Source organism: Mizuhopecten yessoensis, unplaced genomic scaffold (genome assembly GCF_002113885.1).
Source record: "Mizuhopecten yessoensis strain PY_sf001 unplaced genomic scaffold, ASM211388v2 scaffold4611, whole genome shotgun sequence".
NCBI classification, from domain to species: domain Eukaryota; kingdom Metazoa; phylum Mollusca; class Bivalvia; order Pectinida; family Pectinidae; genus Mizuhopecten; species Mizuhopecten yessoensis.
This window is the reverse complement of record NW_018405633.1, coordinates 456,151-479,080: the sequence shown is the minus strand read 5'-3', so window position 1 is coordinate 479,080 and position 22,930 is coordinate 456,151. Positions and strand designations below refer to the sequence as shown.

The following is a 22,930-nucleotide window of genomic DNA, read 5'->3' as shown; positions in this document are numbered from 1 at the left end:
GGGGGGGGCAAAATTTATTATGGTTTATAATGACAAATGATACTTTGAATATTACATGTTAATAACTTGATTGGAATTATAACCTTGAATTGACAGTTTGATACTTTGAAAATTTTGAGCCAGCCCTACCCCCAAGGGCTGTAGGTGCTAGTTTCAAATCCTTTTTAGTCTGAAATCTGTATGCTAGATATTGAGTAAGGTGGTTTTATTGTTTTTTTGTCACTTTGAGTAATATTTCTGTTCATGTTAAAAACAAAATCAACTCTCTGTATAAATATATCAGGTGACCGTTAAGGCCCATGGGCCTCTTGTTAAATATTCTATCAAAAGTAAAATGTAACCTTTCAGAATTATATAACCAAAGATGTCTCAAAGTAGGAACCATCAGCCATTTTTACAAAACAAGAAGTATTTTAACATTGTATGAATTCTGTGGATTGATTCAGTATGACTTTGATGATAGACATAACAATGATGGTATATCTTAACTCATTCACCCCTGAAGACACATTTGAACTCTTCCAATTCAAAGGTTGGAATAGTTCATCATGGAATTTCAGGGGTGGATGGGTTAATCTTAGTCAGTCCTACGTTTGTATGGTCATGTTTCTGTATAGAAGCAAACCTTTATGGTATTTTAAGGCCCTGTCTCACAGCACAGTGTCCTTCTGTCTGTCTGGCCATCCACACTTCCGCTTCCAAAGATTTTTTCTGAAATCTGAAGACTGAAATTTCACATTGTGGTCACTGTCATATATAAAGGTGAATAGGGGTCAAATAAGTTCCTAAGGTCAAGGTCAAATAGACCAGGGAGGATTTTTCTGTCAAAAATGTGTTGTAATACCCCTTCTGATCTTGCAGTATTTATATTTGTGGTAAATAGTGTTTGGTAGACATCCTGCATGAATAACACTATCAAAGATGGCCACCAGTCATAGTCACTACTACCGAATATGGAACGGGAATTATACTTCTGTCAAAACTAAGTTGTTTGGCCCTTTCTGACATGTAAGTGTTTATTTGATGGCAAGTGGTACATGATGGCTATCCTATTAAAACATTATAACACCTGGATTCAAAATCTAAGATGACCATTCTATTTCTATTGTTTTCTTCAAACTTCTTGGTAAATGGTACTTAGTGCATAGTTAACATGGGAAATAAAGACATATTTTTCTGACTGATCCCATTAGATTTGAACGTGGTCAATATCCCTGCATCCCGTTGGTAAAGACCTTTTGGGCTACAATTTCTCTTCTGTTTATCTGATTATCTGATTTAATTCATTTTTTGCTGTAAACAATATTTCCCTGAAAACATACATACGTAATGCTGTTATTACACATTCTGAAATCCAAGATTCCTTACATATAGGCCTGTGCTTAGAAATTATGGAGGATATATATGGACAATGTCTACCTGCATTTTTTCATGTTGTATAATGACATGTAATCTGAGATTGGTCATAAAGCAGTAGATTGTGGAGACTATGTAATGGAATCCACAAAATACGACTGAAAATATCCATCCTGTTTACCAAGGCGATGTCTATGGATAGAAAGTATTTTTAGTTATGTTTTTGTGAAAACTCTGATGGTTCCTAACTTTTGTCATCACTCTCAGTAAATGATTCAAGAATCTTTCTAGAATTCTTTTTAGAGCTTATAAATGTTCAAAAGGCTGATAATGCTATAACTAGTGGTTTGACATAACAGAATTAGAAATCTTTAAGGTGACCAAGGTCTGTTTCTTTTTGACCAGCCGGACGTTCAAAAGTCTCAACCACCGCCACCTGCAAGACCAAAAGGCCAGGTAATCCTTGTTTTTATGGAAATTAACAGACAATGTATGTATCACAAATATTACCAAGTGGTACCAGATGGAAATTTAGTAACATCAGTATCATGTACCAATACAGAGTCAATGTATCATGTACCAATACAGAGTCAATGGTGAAGTGGGTGAGGGGTCAATGGTGAAGTGTGTGAGGGGTCAATGGTGAAGTGTGTGAGGGGTAAATGGTGAAGTGTGTGAGTGGTCAATGATGAAGTGTGTGAGGAGTCAATGGTAAAGTGTGTGAGGGGTCAATGGTGAAGTGTGTAAGGGGTCAATGATGAAGTGTGTGATGGGTCAATGGTGAAGTGGGTGAGGGGTCAATGGTGAAGTGGGTGAGGGGTCAATGGTGAAGTGTGTAAGGGGTCAATGATGAAGTGTGTGATGGGTCAATGGTGAAGTGGGTGAGGGGTCAATGGTGAAGTGTGTGAGGGGTCAATGATGAAGTGTGTGATGGGTCAATGGTCAAGTGGGTGAGGGGTCAATGGTGAAGTGTGTGAGGGGTCAATGATGAAGTGTGTGATGGGTCAATGGTTAAGTGGGTGAGGGGTCAATGGTGAAGTGGGTGAGGGGTCAATGGTGAAGTGTGTGAGGGGTCAATGATGAAGTGTGTGATGGGTCAATGGTGAAGTGGGTGAGGGGTCAATGGTGAAGTGTGTAAGGGGTCAATGGTGAAGTGTGTGAGGGATCAATGGTACAGTGTGTAAGGGGTCAATGGTGAAGTGGGTGAGGGTCAATGGTGAAGTGGGTGAGGGGCCACATACTATAATTTATGTATCACCTTGGCATGTGTATGTCCGGTCCTGTAAAAGTGGTTCTTCAAACAAACCAGACATTAGGAACAGAAACAAACATTTTTGGTTTGTTTTAAACAAGTCATGGAAATGTTTATGCAAAAGAATGGTATAAAAACCCTATTATGCGAGTGGAAATTGATAAACTTGACTATATTTTTTGCTTGTAAAGAAAACTTTTTTTCAGAATGATGATGCACAATTTTTGTACACCATGTTCAAAAATGTATAAACCTTTTGAAGTGTCTCATTTAGGATCTTCAGCATACAGAATGTTTTTGTCTTATTTCACAGTAAATAACTATACCGTGGTCATGTTTGATTAAGCATTGTCCTTTGTTGTAAAACAAGGGAGCTGTTTATTTCAGTGTTTTGATGATATGATCTCGGCTCAGTTTGTAAAGGGGCCGCGGTGGCCTAGTGGTTAAGATGTGTGACATTCTGCTACCACTAGCCTTCCACCACTGGGTCGTGGGTTCGAGACCTACGTGGGACAGTCGCCAGGTACTGGCCGTAGGTCGTTTTAGGTCCTTAAGTAACTATAGCTGTTAATAGGACGTAAAACACAAACAAACCGAACTCAGTTTGTAATCGTTTTGCAGAATTACAATTAGGCTTTGTCATAGTCCGTAACTGTGTAATAATATAAGTGTTACCAGGTAATGTATTGTTTTACTGTTTTTCTTCATGTTGGCATCAAAAGAAAACTTCAAGTCATGAGTTTTTAGTGGGGTTTTTTCTCATAAAAAAAAAAAAAAAAAAAAAAAATTTTTTTTTTTTNTTTGCTTTATATTAGATTACACACTGCTTAGGCTAGTGGCCAAACTACAAAAGTTTTTGTTGTCTCTCTTTAAAAGCAAAGGTCTGAATATCAATTCACCTAAATTTACTGAACTTTAAATTTTTGCTGCCATGTAGAATTGTGCACAAAACTAATTTATCATAGCTTCATTGTACATATTCAATATTCATCCTCACTTTCAGAGAAAGTATGGGGTGGGGGGTATTTATTTTGGTACATCTGTCTGTCGATCGGTTTGTCTGTTGCATTTAGTTACCATGTAATAATTCTGATGAAATTGGTTTGTTTTCAACCAATATGGATGTGTGCGTACATATTGGCTTGCATCAGGTTAAGTTGGATATCTACTTTTGATGGGTTCATTTTAATGGTTTCCATGCCAAAACCCTTCTGGAAAAAGTGTATTGTGCTCATACAAACAGGTATTGGCAAGTGTCAGGTGTTAGATTGCAAGCTTGGTGCTGTATATTTATGCATAACTAATGAGGCTATAGCCACTTCTGATTGGTTAATTCTTTTCTTCAATAATTCCCCTAAAAAGAACTTGTGATTTTTGACAAAACTTTAATGAGCATACCAGCATGCTTATAAAGCTGAATTTTCCAGCAAACAGTTTTTCTTCTATCTGCTTACTGACATATATCTACCACTCATTAGGTTCTCTGTCCTGTTAAACAGCCTGTCTATACCAAACCACAATAATGAACAACAAATATAACATGTCCTGTGAGAAGTTTCTTGTTTACTTTACTTTCTTCCTCTAGCCAGACAACATTAATAACCTGATGTTATATATGGCACCACTGATTCCACACACTTAGAAATAATCCATTTTAAAAATTATGGAAATTCATAGCTGCAATATATATTTTAACTTCTTGTATTCTCTGTGACCCCTTTCTGAAATTTAGGAACTTAATTATCATGCTGAAAATATTGATTAAAACTCATTCACCCCTGGAGACACATTTGAACTCTTCCAATTCAAAAGGTTGGAATAGTTTATTGTGATATTTCAGGGGTGAATGAGTTAAAAGGACAGGTAATCACACATCTTAGTAAGGGTTTTATTTGGGCCTTAGTCATACATTACAGCAAGCTATAGAGGCTGTGTGATCAGTATTGATCAGTAACAGGTCAATTGAGAAAGGCGTGTCTTCAATGTTCACATTCTCAATTACCAATATATGTTGAATCGAGTTGCTGATAAGGTCAACATTCTTTGAGATTATTTTTCCTGTATAAATGGGATTTCTATATATCCATCAATAACTTTGACATTATTAAAATTTAATTCAGGAAAAAAAGTCAGCAAATGTAGGAGTCCATATTTACATAAGAATTTTGTCAACAGATTTATTATCGTATTGCTCTAAATATCGTGTTACTGTCATATAATATGTAAATATATCGTAAATCGGTGTATATATCAGTTTGACATTAATACAGATAAACCTGTTTACACAAGCATATTTTACATTTTTGGTTGCAGTTCACGTACATTTGTACATGTCAAAGTAGGGTATTTAAAGTTGTTTTAAATGTAAAGTTTAATGATCTGTGATAAATTTTGAATAAATTAAGATGGAAAGTATAACAGGTAGATTGGATACTATTTAATTCAATTAAAAAATGATATTGGCGGGTTGGTAGAGTTCAAGTTTGATTGGTATTTAGGATACAGAATTAGTTCTAATAATTGCCCTTCTGTTTCCATAGGGGCAAATCTAACGCCATAGAAAGTGATGATTTTCTGCAATTTTCGAATTTTGAAGAGGCGTCAGGGACACAAATTTCTTCAGTTCTTGGCACCATGACTCAATGCTCTATAAACATTACATAATCTTGGACCATCAGTTGGCTGTTATCAGTACAGGGATAATATTAGTTACACAGATTTTTGGCAGGGTATACGGGATGGTATGACCCTAAAGGGTTTCGTATTTCCTGAGGCCGATAGACTTTTGTGTGTTATGTGGCACATTATTATAGTAAGCCCTTTTGGCGAGTGTTTCCTCATCAGTATGCGAAGCAAAACATTTTGCCATTTTGTAAACAGCGAAGCAGACGACGAATGCGAGTTGTCTCCTGATGCCCGGCTGCAAGATACAAAGACACGTGACCCGTATACCCCTTGTAAAATCATGTGATTCCACCGTATTACTACTGAGAATCACGTGACATGACCGTATACCCCCTGAGATTTTCGTATACCCCTTGAGATTTACGAATGCGATTTGGTACACTAGTTTTTAACCAATCAGATTCCTAGATTTTTCTCAAACGGGTAATGATAGTGATGATGGACACATCAATACTGTATGATGATTGTGACCAAACCAGGTATACCAGTGATGTATATAGTATAATGGAATTGGTAAGAAAGGCATTTAGTATTTATGAGTCGACAGGATATTGCCACCATTGTGAATTTGATGTCTACTTGTCTTTGATCTTTGAATACATTAACATGAACCCTTTCACCCCTATGTAACTTGAGTAGACTTTACCATGCATCGATATGGATAAGTCCATTATGGTCTACAGTGGTGAAAGGGTTGAGAGGCTAACAGATGGCCGGGTGTCCCATATACTGTATAAAATGAAATGTCCGGTGTTTATAAACATTAGTGGTTTTCGTGGTAGCTATTGAACCACGAAAATAAATACAACTAATTTGAATGATATACAACATGTATACTGTTTGTCAATATTGGATATCTACGAAAGTTTGTACCAGGAAATGATCTAAATGGGCTTCAAACCACGAAGGAAAGTACCCACAAACATTTCATGTTATGCAGTATGTTGGTGTAGGAGAGCCTCACATGTACATTATACTATCAAACATACTGTTGAATTGTTCCCGTTAGTGGTTTTTTGGCGAGGGTACACAAATATATGTGGATGAGATATTTAAGCTAGCCTTTTTGTCTTAGTCCTGAAATTCCACTGAGAGTTACAGTGAGTAAGATAATATACTTATCAAATGATAAGAAAAAAACTTTTGATTTAAAACCTTGAAAGTGTGGCCGTCTCTGCTATTCAAGATTGTGTTTTTGATGTGATAGAGCAAAATACAATGAAGCACTCCCTTCTCAACTCTGATGTATTAGAGGTGTAAAAGCTACCTTTGTTTGGGAGAGTGGTAAGCTTGGTTGCTAGCCTTGGATATTGTGTACTGTAAGAGACTTGATATATATTATGAAGAGACTTGTAACCTCGCACAGCCAATAGATCTCGGGAAATCTGTCCACCTAGCTTATAACTCCCATTGCTAGACACTGATTATAATTATACATCTTGGCCACCAAAGTTATGAAGAGTAGGGTTAAATGAACTGTCCAGATTTTCCCTGAGATTTGATTGAAGAAAGGCTTCATTTCCATACATTGTGTACGACCTTTAGATATCTGTCAAATCATATAAGGATCAGTACTTACTGTTATACAGGGGCACTACACAGGTTTAATAATGTATCAGAAAAACTAATGGGGGAAAGCGAAAGTCTGTATTGTTGGTTAAAATTGATACAAATGATATATATATATTACGTGTTTGCATTCATTTCAAAATAAATACATGCGCCTGTATATGCAGTGTTTTGGTACAAATACGTGTGTCCTACATTTGGCTGTCCTACTGAAACCCCGTTGTATCGCCACCCCGTTTTACCGTCAAAATTGGCACGGGACAAAAGGTGGCGGTATAATGGGGACTACTGTATATGAATAATTGATGCTTTGACAGACTCGGAAACAAATAATTGTATGCTCGACAAGGCGTTCTATGGACGGTAGTAAATCGTTTCGAAAGCCGTTTTACTGTCAAAATTGGCACGGGACAAAAGGTGGCGGTATAACGGGGGACTGCTGTAATTGGATTAAATATGAGAAAATTAATGCATCACACATTTAAAATGTACAACAGCAAGATCGAGTATTTCTCAATATGGACTAATTTTGGTGCTAATGATATGTGTACACATGCAGGTATGTTATGGTTTCATAGTCTCCGTTTACAATGACATTTGACCTCTTGGGGTGAAAAAGTAACACGAAGTACAACAGCACCCCCACGATCTGTGCTTTATATGGAATGTCACGAATTAGCCTTCATGGTCCAATGGTTATATAGTCCTAAGACAGTGTACTGGGGTTCGTAAAGCACCATATCATATAGACATATAGGTCACAAGAGTACATACCCTTAGACTATGAACGGAGAACTTTGAAGTGAACATGTGTATGGTCAGAATACTTTGTATGCTATTAACAATAGCTCTGAAATGTCTCTTACCGACAGGTACCATAACTGTTTAAATAGCCACACAAGCCGGCCTGTAAGTGATTTTGACCCAGTGCTAGTTAATCTTCTTTTTAAATAAAGTACAGACTAATCAAAGATATGGGTCAATGGAATACAACTTGTATACTGTTATCAACCAGAGCATTTGAAATATATCATGATGAAAGTTGTGAAATCTAAGTGGATTACCTGGTTATTAACAACTCGAACTAACCAAAGACTAAATATATATGGAACCAAGGTAGTTCAGAAAATAAAGGTCTGGAATACATATGCCCAATCTGATTATAAAATGTTTGTTTTGTGTAAGTGACTTACATGACAGTCTTCATTTGTGTAAGTGACCTATATGATAGTCCTAATTTGTGTAAGTGACCTACATGACAGTCCTAATTTGTGTAAGTGACCTACATGACAGTCCTAATTTGTGTAAATGACCTACATGACAGTCCTAATTTGTGTAAGTGATTTACATGACAGTCCTAATTTATGAAAGTGACCTACATGACAGTCCTAATTTGTGTAAGTGACCTACATGACAATCCTAATTTGTGTTAGTGACCTACATGACAGTCCTAATTTGTGTAAGTGACCTACATGACAGTCCTAATTTGTGTTAGTGACCTACATGACAGTCATAATTTGTGTAAGTGACCTACATGGTACATTTTTCAGTTGTCATTACGTCGATTTGAATCAAACTGTCCGTGATTTAGAAAATGTGATGATTTTTTTTCCAGATTTTCTATATAAATACTGCCAAGGTGTCTTCTTTGAGGTGCAAGTTTTGTGTATTTCTTTTTGGGAAGACCTGAATGGAGTGGATCATGTCAGGTTTTAACTAGGGTTGAAAAATTGAAAATATAATGTTTTATTCTGTTTTACATACTACAAACATTGTCATGTTATATGGAATTTAAATGTGCTGAAGCATTGTGTTAAATGCTGTGGAAATATTTCTTCCCAAAATTATTTGGGTCACCAATATGTCATTTGGGCCAGTGCTTCAAGTTTTTTACTCGCCCAAAACAATTTTTGGGGCCAGCCAATGCAGGTTCCCCAATATCCTTTATTGTTCATGTTTACTTTTGAAACTGATCAGTTAAACAAAATGGCCTACCGACAGCCATCTTTGATTTTTGACATTGAAGGTTTGTTCGCACTATTTCTCAGGAATAACTTGAGGGATCTTTCTCAAAATTGTTATGTCGGTTCCCCTTGATCCCTCGTTGTGCATGTTATATTTTGAGACTGAAGGAAGAACTAAACAGATCTTTCTCATATTGCAATGATCGATTCTATTTCTTTCACATTAAGTACTGTACTAGTAAATATGAGAAATGACAAACTCACTTTGAAGGTTGTCTTTTATACACAGCAGTATTTAGTTTAGATCAAAAGTTACGTCAAGGTGCATTTACTGTTATCATGACTCGATCAAACAGATTAGAGGAAAGAAGAGAAAAGATCGAACTGACAAAGAACTAATGAAGATGGTACAATGGTTGGCTAAGATCCCTCTGGGATCTCTTGTTTTGTTTTAAAATGTCAATTAAAGGTATTATTAGTGATATCTGACACCCGCTGTACACTGAGGGCCTTCATAACATTCCATATATGAGATTGCCGATTCAGAGCTATACTATCTGTAATCAATGGCTCAGAATCATTGTCTGTTCAGGGGTATCATATTGCCAGTTCTAGAAGCCTTTGATAAGGGAAAAAGTGAAATAATAAACATTAAAAATGATTATTTTGGCTGACATAGGATATTGTTTTATGAAAGTGATTGCTGTTGTAACAGTACTTGAAAAATTTACTCTGCAAAAACAGAAAGGTTAATACCTTGCCCTGCAGAATACCGTTATATAGGTGAAAATTGACCGTTTATTAGTGTAAACATTTGGGACCAGGAATATCTACCAAGTGACACCCTATTCCTTTAAATCATTCAAGCAGGAATGTCTGTGGTGCCTAGATTGGAGCTCCTCGTGTGTTTTACCAGTATCTGGTCAAAAGCGTAAACAACACCCTGGGGACAGAAACTCCCAATTTATCATACTACTGCTTGTGACTTGGGTAACTTGACTGACCCTGCATTAAGGTTTTGTTTAAAACAATCCAGTTTGGCATTTCTTGATTTTTGACAAATGATTATAAACGGACACTTCAATGAATAAACTGTATAAAGTATGATTTTCCTTTCTTTTTTTTACCGAGTATGTTTTAAAAGTCTATTAACATTGTAAATCTGGCAATTTTTGAAATAAAATGCTAATAAATTTGTTTGCTTGTTTGAACATTCAAAAGACCTTGGTTATTTCAGTTTGTAAATCGATTTTGACTTTAACCCCTAGTATTGTACAACCAATCGCAGCAGGTCGCAGCCGGTCGTTCATTGGGTTTCGCGATCAGATATCTTTGCAGATTTACGGCTGCCGCCACAGCACTGTGCTGTCGTTGTTGCTCCATCATAAGTGCCAACATGAGTTCTATGCCGGGCACAAATTCTATACTCACCATAGCTCTCTTTGGGTCTCGAAGTGGAGAGTGACTTGAACCCTAGAAGTCACTCCAAATATACTCATCCGCGAGCTTAAGATTGGTGGTACCATCAATCGTAAGGTCGGCACTGGTCGCACTTTCAATTGTGGAATAGTACCACAGTTGGCACGTGTGTATGACCCTATACTAGACATTGTGTGTGACCCTATACTAGACATTGTGTGTGACCCTATACTAGACATTGTGTGTGATCCTATACTAGACATTGTGTGTGACCCTATACTAGACATTGTGTGTGACCCTATACTAGACATTGCGTATGACCCTATACTAGACATTGTATGTGACCCTATATTATTGTTACTTTCAGGGTCAGGAAGACATCGTGTTTGAGACATTTTACCACCGTAGTGGAAAGGAGATACAATGTATGTACCTCGGTAATACCCGGTACTACCTCGACGACTGGGGTTCAAAGGTAAGATTTATACCAGTTGGTTTTGCATGTATATAATGAACAAACAGAAAATTTCATTATTTGGTTATTAGCCTTCCTTCAACTATTTTTTTCAAACAATTTCTTCTTCTAACTGTTGAGATAGAATTTAATCAAATTTGACTGGAAGCATTTCTAGGTGGTAGGGATTCAAAATTGCAAGGAGCTAATCGGTAGGGCCAGAAAGGGATAATTTGCCCATATTGATTTAAACAACTTCTCATCTAGATAGATAGCAACTAATTATTTGGTTGGAAGCATTCTTAGGAAGTGGGGATTCAAATTAGACAAATGAAGGGGCTGAAGTTGCTGTGGCGCTGATCAAGGACCTGGGCAAAGGGGGTAATTTGGCCATATTGCTTTAAATTACTACTCCTGTGGAATAACCAGATCGATATCAGCCATATTTGGTCTGAACATTCTCATATGGTGGGGATTCACAGTTGTACCAATTGTACCAAGTGAAGAGCTAAACCCTGGGATGTAGGGGGCAAGGCCAATAAGAGTTAATTACTTAGAAGTGTTTGAGATCCCCTCCCTATTATTATATAAACAATTGCTATGTTTAAAGAGATGAATACACATATGCTACCAGTAGGGCTCCGGGAAGTTGCCACTTGAGACTTAGTCACTGGGTTATAACATTAAAACAGTTTGGATCTCCACCCAATAACCGTATATACAATTGCTTGGCATAAAGAGATGAAACCTGTCATGACACTAGAATGGATCATGGTGTCTGGCCACACTCATACGGACTTCATTTCTAGGCACAACTTGGAAATAGTTTAGATCCTCATCCTTTGACTATTTATACAGTTGCTGAGTTTAATGAGACAAATACACATACATGCTACAAGGATGCCACAGGGTCTGGCCCCACCCTTGAAGACTCAATAGGCCCTGGGTTATATCTTTGAAACAGTTGGGATTTCCACCCCATAACGTGATATATACAATAGCTTGGCTTAAAGAGATGAAACTGTCATGATATTAGAATAATGAAAGATTTGCCTCAGGGTTTGCTTCCTCCCATAGGGAATAAGTCCCTTGGTCAAACTATGGAAAGGTTCAAATCCTCACCCTATAACCATTTTCTGATAGGTTTGAGGTCCCCACCTAATTACTATATATGCCATTGCTAGACATGAGAAATCCAACACAGATATGCTTCCAGGATTGGCCTCTGGGTCTGCCTCATCCCTGGTAACTTATATTCTGGGTTATAACATGGAAAAAGCTTAGATACCCACCACTTAATCAGATATGCAATTGCTGGACATGAAGAGATGAACACACTCATGCTACCAGAATTTTCTCTGGGGTCTGCCCTCACCCTTAGGGACTTATTTCTTGGCCCATAAAATAGAGATATTTGAGATCCCTTTCTATATTAAACTGTATAATTGCATAGCATGGGGGCATGGATACACATATGTAACCAGGATTGGCCCCAGGGACTGGCTCTATCCCAGGGATCTTGCAATGCTACTTTTATGAAAATATATTGCCTTGGTTGCTTAAATATCCAGGTGAGCCATTCAACAGGCCCTCTGGGCCTCTTGTATTCAACATAGATGAACTTTCATTAAGACATCACTTGCTACTTAAAATTTAACAAATTGATGAAGTTACTTGTTAGGATATCCAATGATTTTGTAAATTTTACCACTTCAATTATATGTCATTCATACCAGTCTGGAGTAAAGGTAAGAGCTTCAGTAATTACACTGCTTTAAGTTTCAAACATTCTCTGCTCAATTGTTACTTTCTTTGGTTTTGAGATAGTCATTGTTAGCTGACATAATTAGAAGCCACAAATGTAGATACCGGTAATTGTATTTTTATTTTTATCACAAATTAAAATATTTTTTTCATTACTGTATCATCATTTAGTATATATCACACTGTTTTGATTTAAATCAATTGTAAAACATATACCATAATCAAGGTTTTCAAATACAAGTCATGAAATTCCAATTAAGAAATATCTTAAAAATGTACTATCTTAAGAATGGTAAAAAATGATTCAAGCATGAAAAATATGAACATTTTGATATTTTTAAAATAGACATGATGACAAATTAGACTTTATGGCTCAGTAAGCAAGTTCCAATTGGAAACTTTCCAGGTTTTTCTCCAGACGTCAGGGTTTGAAATTAACATATATCTACTAGCAAAATGTCATGTAAATCTTTAAGAATGTGCTGGTTAAAATATTAAGTTATTAAAAGATTGTAAGTTGAGTTTTTGCCTCTCTGAAAACATGGAATATTGATATTCACCAAGATGTTGTCTGAGAGATATGCTATTTTCCTATGTATATCATTGATTATCTATACAATAGCTGTTCACACCTATTTTGTTCGTGTTCATTCACGGTATATTTGATGAAAATGAAGTTTTGCAAGTGAGTGTCTTATTTACAAAATGAAACTTTCGTTCACCTTCAAAACTTACCAAGTGGCTAAAATAGTTAGTTGTTCCGGTTGTCTTAATGCTGCAGTAATTAGGTACGTACCAAATCTGTCATTTATGATGTTGAATTAAAAGTTTGGTGGAAATTCCTGAATGGTGTCGTCCAAAAGAATGGGTAACCATAGAAACACAGCCTTAGGCATGTTCCTGCTAAAATGGCAATTTAACGTACCAAGGATAAACAGTGTTTTTTTGTCCTGTCTTTTACTTTTGTGCTGGAGTCATTGATAGAAAGCTTTTATTGTGCGTGTACATTCACACAATGTGCACGATGTATATCACAAATGTTTAGAGTTTCTTTTTTGGGTTAAAATTTAAAAGTTCATTTTATGTTATTTCCTCTATATTTATACCAAAACGTTGCCAGTCTATTTGCGGAGATAGAACATCTTGAAACTATTTATCATTCAGTATAAAATTAGCCACGACCAGTAGCACAGTGGATAAGCTCACTGCTTTAACTCATTCACCCCTGAAATTTCATAATGAACTTTTCCAACCTTTGAATTGGAAGAGTTCATTATGAAATTTCAGGGGTTAATGAATTCAATCAAGAGGCCTTGGGACCAAATCCCTGTGGTGGAGATGTTTCTATAAACAAAAGGAAGTAATGATAACTCTTTGCTGTAGTAAATGGACAAACACCTTTAAGTAAGAAAAATATCAACAAACTAGAACTGACCTTGTACAAGATACAGTAAAGAGTGCTGGGACTGCTAACCTAAGCTTAAACATGTAACTCCAGAACACTGGCGAAGTCTTGAGGTCATTGCAAGGTCATCTGATCAAAGTGGATTTAAAGATAAATATTTCTCAATTTTCCATTTTCACCAGACTTAGTAGCTTATCAAGACTATACTTAACACTTAAGTGTCCAGATAGGGAGAAAGGTCGGAGACCAAAGTGAACACTGATTTGTCATTTTGTGTCAAACTTAGGAAAATAATACCCAAACTTGTCCCTTGTGCTTCAACTATTTCATAAACATCTTGCTCATTTATTGTTATACAGTGAAGAGTTCAGTTTAATTTAGTTTAGTTTCTGAAACATTAGATACATCTAAATACAATCTTCAGCACCTCAGCGAAACAATTTACAAATATGCATGCATTATACATTTCAGTATTCACATATTCTAGTTCATTTGTGACATCACATCCTGATTAAATACTGTGTGTTTTTAGCTCACCTGGCCCAAAGGGCCAAGTGAGCTTATGCCGTGGTGTGGCGTCCGTCGTCTGGCATCAATATTTTACTTTAAACAACTTCTTCTTAATAACCAAAAGGCCTAGGGTGATGATATTTGGCCAGAAGCAAACTGGGATAAAGTGCTACGAATTTTGTTAAAATGATTGACCTTCACTTATATTCAAGGTCACAGGGGTCAATTGTCTTTAAAAACATTTGAACAACTTTGACCTTCACTTATATTCAAGGTCACAAGGGTCAATTGTCTTTAAAAAGATTTGAACAACTTCTTCTGAATAACCAGAAGGACCAGGATGGTGATATTTGGTAAGTAGCATGCTGGGATGAAGGGTTACCAAGTTTGTTCAAATAAACGGCCTTCACCCATATTCAAGGTCACAGGGGTAAAATATGTTAAAAACTTTAAACGACTTCTTCTGAATAACTAAAATGCCCAGGTGATGATATTTGGCCAGTAGCATGCTGGAATGAAGGGCTACCAAGTTTGTTGAAATGAATAACCTTCACTTATATTCAAGGTCACATGGGTCAATTGTCTAAAAAACAACTTCTTCTGGATAACCCAAAGGACAAGGATGTTGATATTTGTTCAGTAGCATGCCGGGATGTAGGGCTACCAAAATTGTTCAAATAAATGACCTTCACTTAATATTCAAGGTCACAGTGGTCAAATATGTTAAAAACTTTAAATGACTTCTGAATAACCAAAAGGCCAAGGGTGATGATATCTGGCCAGTAGCATGCTAGGACAAAGGGCTACCAAATTTGTTAAAATGAATCACCTTGACCTGTATTTAAGGTCACAGGGGTCAAATATGTTTAAAATCTTTAAACGACTTCTGCTGAATAACCAAAAGGCCCAGGATGATGATATCTAGCCAGTAGCTTGATAGGATAACGTGCTACCAAGTTTGTTCAAATGAATGACCTTGACTTATATTCCAGGTCACGGGGATCAAATTTGTTTAAAATCTTTAAACGACTTCTTCTGAATAGTCATGAGGCCTACAATGTTGAAATTTGGCCAGTAGCATGCTTGCATGAAGGGCTATTAAGTCATTTGAATGAGGTCACCTTGACCTTCTCTCAAGGTCACATTGCGTCAAATATGTATAAACCTTTAAATGACCTTATCTCAATAAACAAAAGGTCTAGGGTGGTGATATTTGGCAAGTTGCATGCTGAGATGAAGGGCTATAAAGTATGTTCAATGTCAAATGTTTTAAAATATTTTAACAGGTTATTTTGAATGACTTATAGTCATAAATACTGATCTTTTGCTTGTAGCTTTAGTTAAGATCACTTTTAAGGTTACAAGTGTGGCATTAATACCAGGTGAGCGATGCAGGCCCATTAGTCCTCTTGTTTAATCATAAGCAGTTGGTAAATAATCCGCTGTTTCAATTCTGGTTTTGTATTATTTTCTAAATGGCATTGATACCTCATTATGTGGAAGGGTGTCCCATAATTTCATGACATGTATAAAAGAAAGAAAACCAAACTAAGATGTTTAAATGCTGTGAATGGAACTTTTGTTTTTACCTCAAGTTCCTAGCGTTATGGCAAGGCTATGGTTTAGGTAGGTTTTATATATCACTGATATTCTTGGTCTCGAGTAAGGTGATCTGCAACAAGGTGTGTTGTTATCATATGGTCTCAAGTAAGGTGATCTGCAACAAGGTGTGTTGTTATTACATTTATGTTATTGTACATTCCGACAGGAATGGCAACTTTTCCCCAAGCGCTGGTACAATGAAGGACTGCTTATTACTAATAATGTCCTCAAGGATGAACACCAGGCTCAGGTAAGTACATTGTATGTAGGCTATGGTTGGTAACGGGGCCAAGGGTTTGTGATCACTGTGGAATCTCCTTGTCAGTACAGTGTCTTACTATGTCAGACCACTAAACAGTGTCTTACTATGTCAGACCACTAAACAGTGTCTTACTATGTCAGACCACTAAATAGCTGGTACACCAGGATGCACTGACATATTATATTATAGGTATACACATTTTTTATCTGTAAATAAAATCTTTTATCCTTATCTTTGAAAAATTAACGATTCAGTTTTACGTTTGAAAAATTAAAAAAAATGATACTGTTACGATAATTCTCTAAAAAATCAGAGATTTTGTGTCTAAGATGACCACGGCTGTATCTTGGTCAGTATCCAATAAAAGTTTGATTGAATTAAAAGTATTTTAAGTCAGTGATTTTCCAGCACTGCATACTAAAAAAGAACTTTGAAGACAGTGAGTGTCAATAATATTGAAACTTGGTAGAAATAATGGAAGGCGTTTTGTGTAGCTGTAATGTATTCCACAGGCCAGTCAGCTGGCAGCACAGCAGAGCCAGGGGGTAGCATCCGGGTCTGGGGCAGGCACCTCAGGATCTGGTGAGGGAGGACCAGCTCAACCAGGGACATCAAAATCCAGGCGCAGTGGGGACGACAGAGAGGGTGTACTCAAACATCCAACAAAGGGGAGGATACCAACGTATATATACCAGGTATACACACTGACTTATACCAGGTTCACACACAGATATATACCAGGTACACACACTGACATATAATAAGTATACACACTGACATTATCAGGTATACACACTAACATATACCAGGTACAAAAACTGACATATAACAGGTACACACACAGAATATATACCAGGTATTTTAGTTATACCCCTCTTGCAACGAAGGTTATTTGGGGTGTTTTTTTTATGGGGGAGGGGGGCTGACGCATTTACTCATTTATTTTTTTGTGTAGTGACAATTTCATATGTAGTTGTGCCCCCTGAAATGATTTGCCTTTCAGACCTTTTCAAGAAAGGTCCTTCCTCTTTTGGCCTAATCCTTATGATTTTTACATAAGTAATACACCTTACAATTCTGCTTACCGGGTATTCACTGTATGATTTTGTCTTATTTCTGCCGATTCCCTAATTTCCTGATAACAGTCCCCTCAGTGCTTTGAATAAACCTAGAAACTGAAGCGAATAGAAAGAAAATGGTGGGGGGGAAAAAATCAAAAAGCAATGAGATCAAAAAAGTAAACCAGAATACAGAGAATGACTTTTCCATTAAAATTTATGAGAATGCGGGAGGTATACTTGTCACGCCCCTGGATGACAGCTCTAGTTAAGCCTGCAAACATTCACTGAATATATAAGTAAAACAATTAATCACATGATAACACTCTTATTTTAATTTTTGTGTCCTTATTCCACAGAGGAAGCACAATGTGCACTTTTTCTATGACCAAGATCAGGGTCAGTGGATGAGGATGCCCATTGGCTGGGAGTTACATCACGAGATGGTTGGACGCCTAGTTAATCAGGTAGAGGAAATGATGCCGACCTGGGCTGATCGTGGGGACATCCTAGCACTTCTGCGGCAGTGTAATTATGACATTGACGAGTGTATCTCCACTTATCTGTCTCTGGAGGGAGATCGTAAGTATACCATTGGCTGTCACGAGGGACAATAGAAACTGGGAAAAGGGGGTAGATCATGTGGTGTAGGCTGTCTGGTGGGGCAAGGAATGGAGGATTGTAGTGTAGTATACGGTAGGCTGTCTGAAGGGACAAGGAATGGAGGATTGTTGTGTAGTATACGGTAGGCTGTCTGGAGGGACAAGGAATGGAGGATAGTAGTGTAGTGTAGTATACGGTAGGCTGTCTGGAGGAACGGGGAATGGAGGATTGTAGTGTAGTATAGGCCGTCTGGAGGGACAGGGAATGGAGGATTGTAGTGTAGGATAGGCTGTCTGGAGGGGCAAGGAATGGAGGATTGTAGTATAGTATAGGCTGTCTGGAGGGACAGGGAATGGGGGATTGTAGTGTAGTATAGGCTGTCTGGGGGGACAAGGAATGGAGGATTGTAGTGTAGTGTAGTATATGGTAGGCTGTCTGGAGGGACAAGGAATGGAGGGTTGTAGTGTAGTGTAGTATACGGTAGGCTGTCTGGAGGAACGGGGAATGGAGGATTGTAGTGTAGTATAGGTTGTCTGGAGGGACAAAGGAATGGAGGATTGTAGTGTAGTATACGGTAGGCTGTCTGAAGGGACAAGGAATGGAGGATTGTTGTGTAGTATAGGCTGTCTGGAGGGGCAAGGAATGGGGGATTGTAGTATAGTATAGGCTGTCTGGAGGGACAGGGAATGGAGGATTGTAGTGGAGTATAGGCTGTCTGGAGGGGCAAGGAATGGGGGATTGTAGTATAGTATAGGCTGTCTGGAGGGACAGGGAATGGGGGATTGTAGTGTAGTATAGGCTGTCTGGAGGAACGGGGAATGGGGGATAGACAGTGTAGGGTACGCTGTCTGGAGGGGCAAGGAATGGAGGATTGTATTGTAGTATAGGCTGTCTGGAGGGACAAGGAATGGAGGGTTGTAGTGTAGTGTAGTATACGGTAGGCTGTCTGGAGGGGCGGGGAATGGAGGATTGTAGTGTAGTATAGGTTGTCTGGAGGGACAGGGAATGGAGGATTGTAGTGGAGTATAGGCTGTCTGGAGGGGCAAGGAATGGAGGATAGACAGTGTAGTATACGGTAGGCTAACTGGAGGGACAATGAATGGAGGATTGTAGTGTAGTGTAGTATACGGTAGGCTGTCTGGAGGGACGGGGAATGGAGGATAGACAGTGTAGGATACGCTGTCTGGAGGGACAAGGAATGGAGGATTGTAGTGTATTATACGGTAGGCTGTCTGGAGGGACAAGGAATGGAGGATAGTAGTGTAGTGTAGTATACGGTAGGCTGTCTGGAGGGACGGGGAATGGGGGATAGGCAGTGTAGGGTACGCTGTCTGGAGGGACAAGGAATGGAGGGTTGTAGTGTAGTGTAGTATACGGTAGGCTGTCTGGAGGGGCGGGGAATGGAGGATTGTAGTGTAGTATAGGCTGTCTGGAGGGACGGGGAATGGGGGATAGACAGTGTAGGATACGCTGTCTGGAGGGACAAGGAATGGAGGATTGAAGTGTAGTATAGGCTGTCTGGAGGGACAAGGAATGGAGGATTGTAGTGCAGTATAGGCTGTCTGGAGGGACAAGGAATGGAGGATTGTAGTGTAGTATACGCTGTCTGGAGGGACAAGGAATGGAGGATTGTAGTGTAGTATATAGGCTGTCTGGAGGGACGGGGAATGGGGGATAGACAGTGTCGTATATGCTGTCTGGAGGGACAAGGAATGGAGGATTGTAGTGTAGTGTAGGCTGTCTGGAGGGACGGGGAATGGGGGATAAACAGTGTAGTACAGCTGTCTGGAGGGACAAGGAATGGAGGATTGTAGTGTAGTATAGGTTGTCTGGAGGGACAAGGAATGGAGGATTGTAGTGTAGTATACGCTGTCTGGAAGGACAAGGAATGGAGGATTGTAGTGTAGTATAGGCTGTCTGGAGGGACGGGGAATGGGGGATAGACAGTGTAGTATAGGCTGTCTGGAGGGACAAGGAATGGGGGATAGACAGTTTAGTATAGGCGGTCTGGAGGAACAAGGAATCGAGGATTGATATGGGGGTCCTGTAGTTATTCTGGTGTCCATCTCTTGAGATATTCGGGTTCTGTAGTAATTCTGGTTTCCATCTCTGAGATATTCGGGTCCTGTAGTAATTCTGGTATCCATCTCTGTCTGCCCACACTTTTGTTTTTAAAGATTATCCCATAAGGATTTTTAACAAATGTTTATACACTGATATTTAGATGTCCAAACAAGGTTCAAAAAGTTTCTATGGTCAAGGTAAAGGTCATTGTTACTAAAACAAAAGGGGGCCATGTTGAGTACAGTCCCGATCTCAGAATCCAAACAAATCATCTTTTTGAAATTTGACCTGGTAATAGACTGTGATATATAGGTGTGCAATATGAGTTTAAAAGTTTCTTAAGTCAAGGTCAGGATTACTGTTACTAAAAACAGAACGTATAGGGTAACGGTACGGTCAGACACATCGCGGGGCCATTGCTGCCCTGTCAGTATTCTGAACTTAGTATAATATAATATAACTCAAAGTACTGATTTGGTCAAGGATACTCAAATTTCACATGCTTGATTGGAGGTAAATGGGATAAAGATCAAAGTCTCTGTTGCTGTAAAACCATTTTATGTGTCCTCTAAACAATTCTGCTTGGCCTGTGTAAAGTGCTTACGAATCGATGTCATGTCAATTCATTACAGTCAGCTTTGTAAATATTTGATGAAATATACACTTTTTATATATTTTTGCACAGCATGTCTCAAAGTGATATAATAACGATATTATCGCTTCAATAACTTTTGCAGCCTGGCTCAAAGTGGCCAAGACATCAAAAGAAGTGAAAGGTAGCCAAGAAAAAGATGAACGGATAATTGAACTGGAAAAAAAAGTCAAGGAATTGGTAGGTATTTCCGTCCACTTTTAACACACTGCAAGGGTCTGATGAAATGAACAGTGAATAGTTCAGTGAACCCAGAGTTCATCTTCCGATTCAGTTCAAATAGGTTATAAATATACTCTTGTTGATGAGGGGTCTTTTGGGGTAATTTTGATTGTCTGAAAAGTTCTTGGTCTGTAACTTCTGTTTTGTTGGTCTGTTTTGTTTTGTTGCACCATTAATTATTCTCTAAAATATTCACTGTGGCTTCTGTTTATAAACTATTTGGGGAACATGTATGGTCAAGCACACAGAGGGGTCCCTCCTGTCGGTGTTCTAGTCTGTTAAAGATTTGGTAGAGAGAAAAAATAAAGATTACGTAGCGTAGAAAAAGTGGTCTATTTGAGTAAGAAGTGTTTATCTGGCTCATTAATGTCGGACACCTCCAGGTCAGTCTACTAATTGTGTACGAGGAAGCGGCCAGGAAGGTATGAACTGTCCAAGTAAGGAGGGGTATGTGTACCGGGAATATTTTACACATCCAGTCAAGTACTCATAGGTATACACCCACCACATAGAAAAAAGCTTGCACCAGATGACGTAGGAGGAATATACTCTGTACAGTAAGGAGGAAACATTCCTCGTTTCCCTGGTAACCCATGTATAGTCTTCTTGTTGTTTATTTTGCAGGAAAATGAACTCAGTAAAGAAAAGAAAGAACGGCAGGATGCAGAGAGGATTGTAAGTTTGTGTTCTGTATTGAAATATTATCTGTTTGGACCTCTTCAACTTACCACTGAAGTAAAAACCTTGTTAAATTGTCTCAGTTGGTCCAAATACATGTTGGCATTATGACGGGGTTTTGTTATATAGATCTTGAGAGGTATATTATTTAAGGGAAAGAAGATCACGGAACATGATACACACCAGTTTTTACACAATTCTATGCACTACCTAATCATACTATCAACTTCACCTGGACAGTTAAACCGTAATATAATGGCCAGTTTTGATCTGAGACGGCAAATGATATAATTTACAGCTTTAAGGACGTTTTGCTGGTGAATATGATGTGATTTGAACCTAAAAAAGTTAAACTTTTTCAGGCTCATGAAATATTATATTTACCAGCACCAAAGTCCATTACTGTTTTATTTCATGCTTCAACAATAAAATTGTAATTTGCTGGCCAGGTTTTTCTTTTTAAGATATTTTTTTTCCGTCTCATGTTATTGCGCGACCTAAATACTTCAAACATTGATTTTTTTAAACCATGCTGACTTGTGCGATATGTTTGCATGTTCAAAATTAGCTAAATATACAATAAATATGTAAAGCATTTCTTCACCAAACAATGTGAAAAATTTGGCAAGAGTTGAAATTAACAGTTCAGTATCATTGCTAGTTTGAAAGTTATCACCAAGTTTTTTTTACTTCAGCATATGCCTAGAAAACATGCACTGAATGTGCGTCAACAAATTGTACAGAATTTTCTAAAAGCTATATGTATAAATTGATTCTATTATGTTGGATGTTACAGGTAAGAGACCAGCAGGAGAAGCTGACTGACCTAGAAGTGAATTGTAAACAGGCTGAGGCACAGTTGTCCTCCATGGCTTCCACACGACCCAAATCCAGCATGCGGCCTAAGACACCACAGGTAAATGATTCCTGTGAATGCTTGTTCACTCGATTGGTATGAAATATTAAACAATGACTTTTGAAGATAAAGCATCATTATTACTATATAGATCTATGACATTGTATATGAAAAATAAAAGAAACTGCTGTTTTGTTCTATTTCAATCATAATGCATTTTCCTTGGACCTAAAGGTTGTTACAACGGTGGTGAAGGAGGAGACGGTGAACCCAGAGGACATTGAGGATCTCAATGATACAGCTAAGACTGTGAGGAAAGCACATGCACAGCTTAAGATGGAGGTCAACCGAAACTTTCAGAGCCTCGGGGAGATGATGGCTCAGGTAAGTGCAGACTTCAGATGATACTGCCAACATATGTTAAGTGTTAGCTTACTTACTTGAAGGCAAGCTGTACCGCGCTGTCTCACCTACTTGAAGGCAAGCTGTACCGCACTGTCTCACCTACTTGAAGGCAAGCTGTCCCGTGGTGTCTCACCTACTTGAAGGCAAGCT

At 38.1% G+C, this 22,930-nt stretch overlaps 1 protein-coding gene across 4 annotated transcripts in view; it reads left to right on the top strand.

Annotated features, from left to right (window-relative positions):
* Positions 1–22,930, top strand: part of LOC110449436 (kinesin-like protein KIN-14E) — an 85,377-nt gene that overhangs the window by 35,573 nt on the left and 26,874 nt on the right. For 2 of the 4 annotated variants that reach the window (XM_021496309.1, XM_021496308.1), the window contains 9 exons: positions 1,762–1,812; positions 10,613–10,720; positions 16,147–16,230; positions 16,755–16,937; positions 17,660–17,882; positions 20,705–20,799; positions 21,466–21,516; positions 22,316–22,435; positions 22,610–22,759. In XM_021496309.1, coding sequence (XP_021351984.1) covers positions 1,762–1,812; positions 10,613–10,720; positions 16,147–16,230; positions 16,755–16,937; positions 17,660–17,882; positions 20,705–20,799; positions 21,466–21,516; positions 22,316–22,435; positions 22,610–22,759 — 1,065 coding nt within the window. The remainder of the gene's footprint in view (positions 1–1,761; positions 1,813–10,612; positions 10,721–16,146; positions 16,231–16,754; positions 16,938–17,659; positions 17,883–20,704; positions 20,800–21,465; positions 21,517–22,315; positions 22,436–22,609; positions 22,760–22,930) is intronic. The other 2 variants (XM_021496312.1, XM_021496311.1) reach the window with 1 other exon arrangement.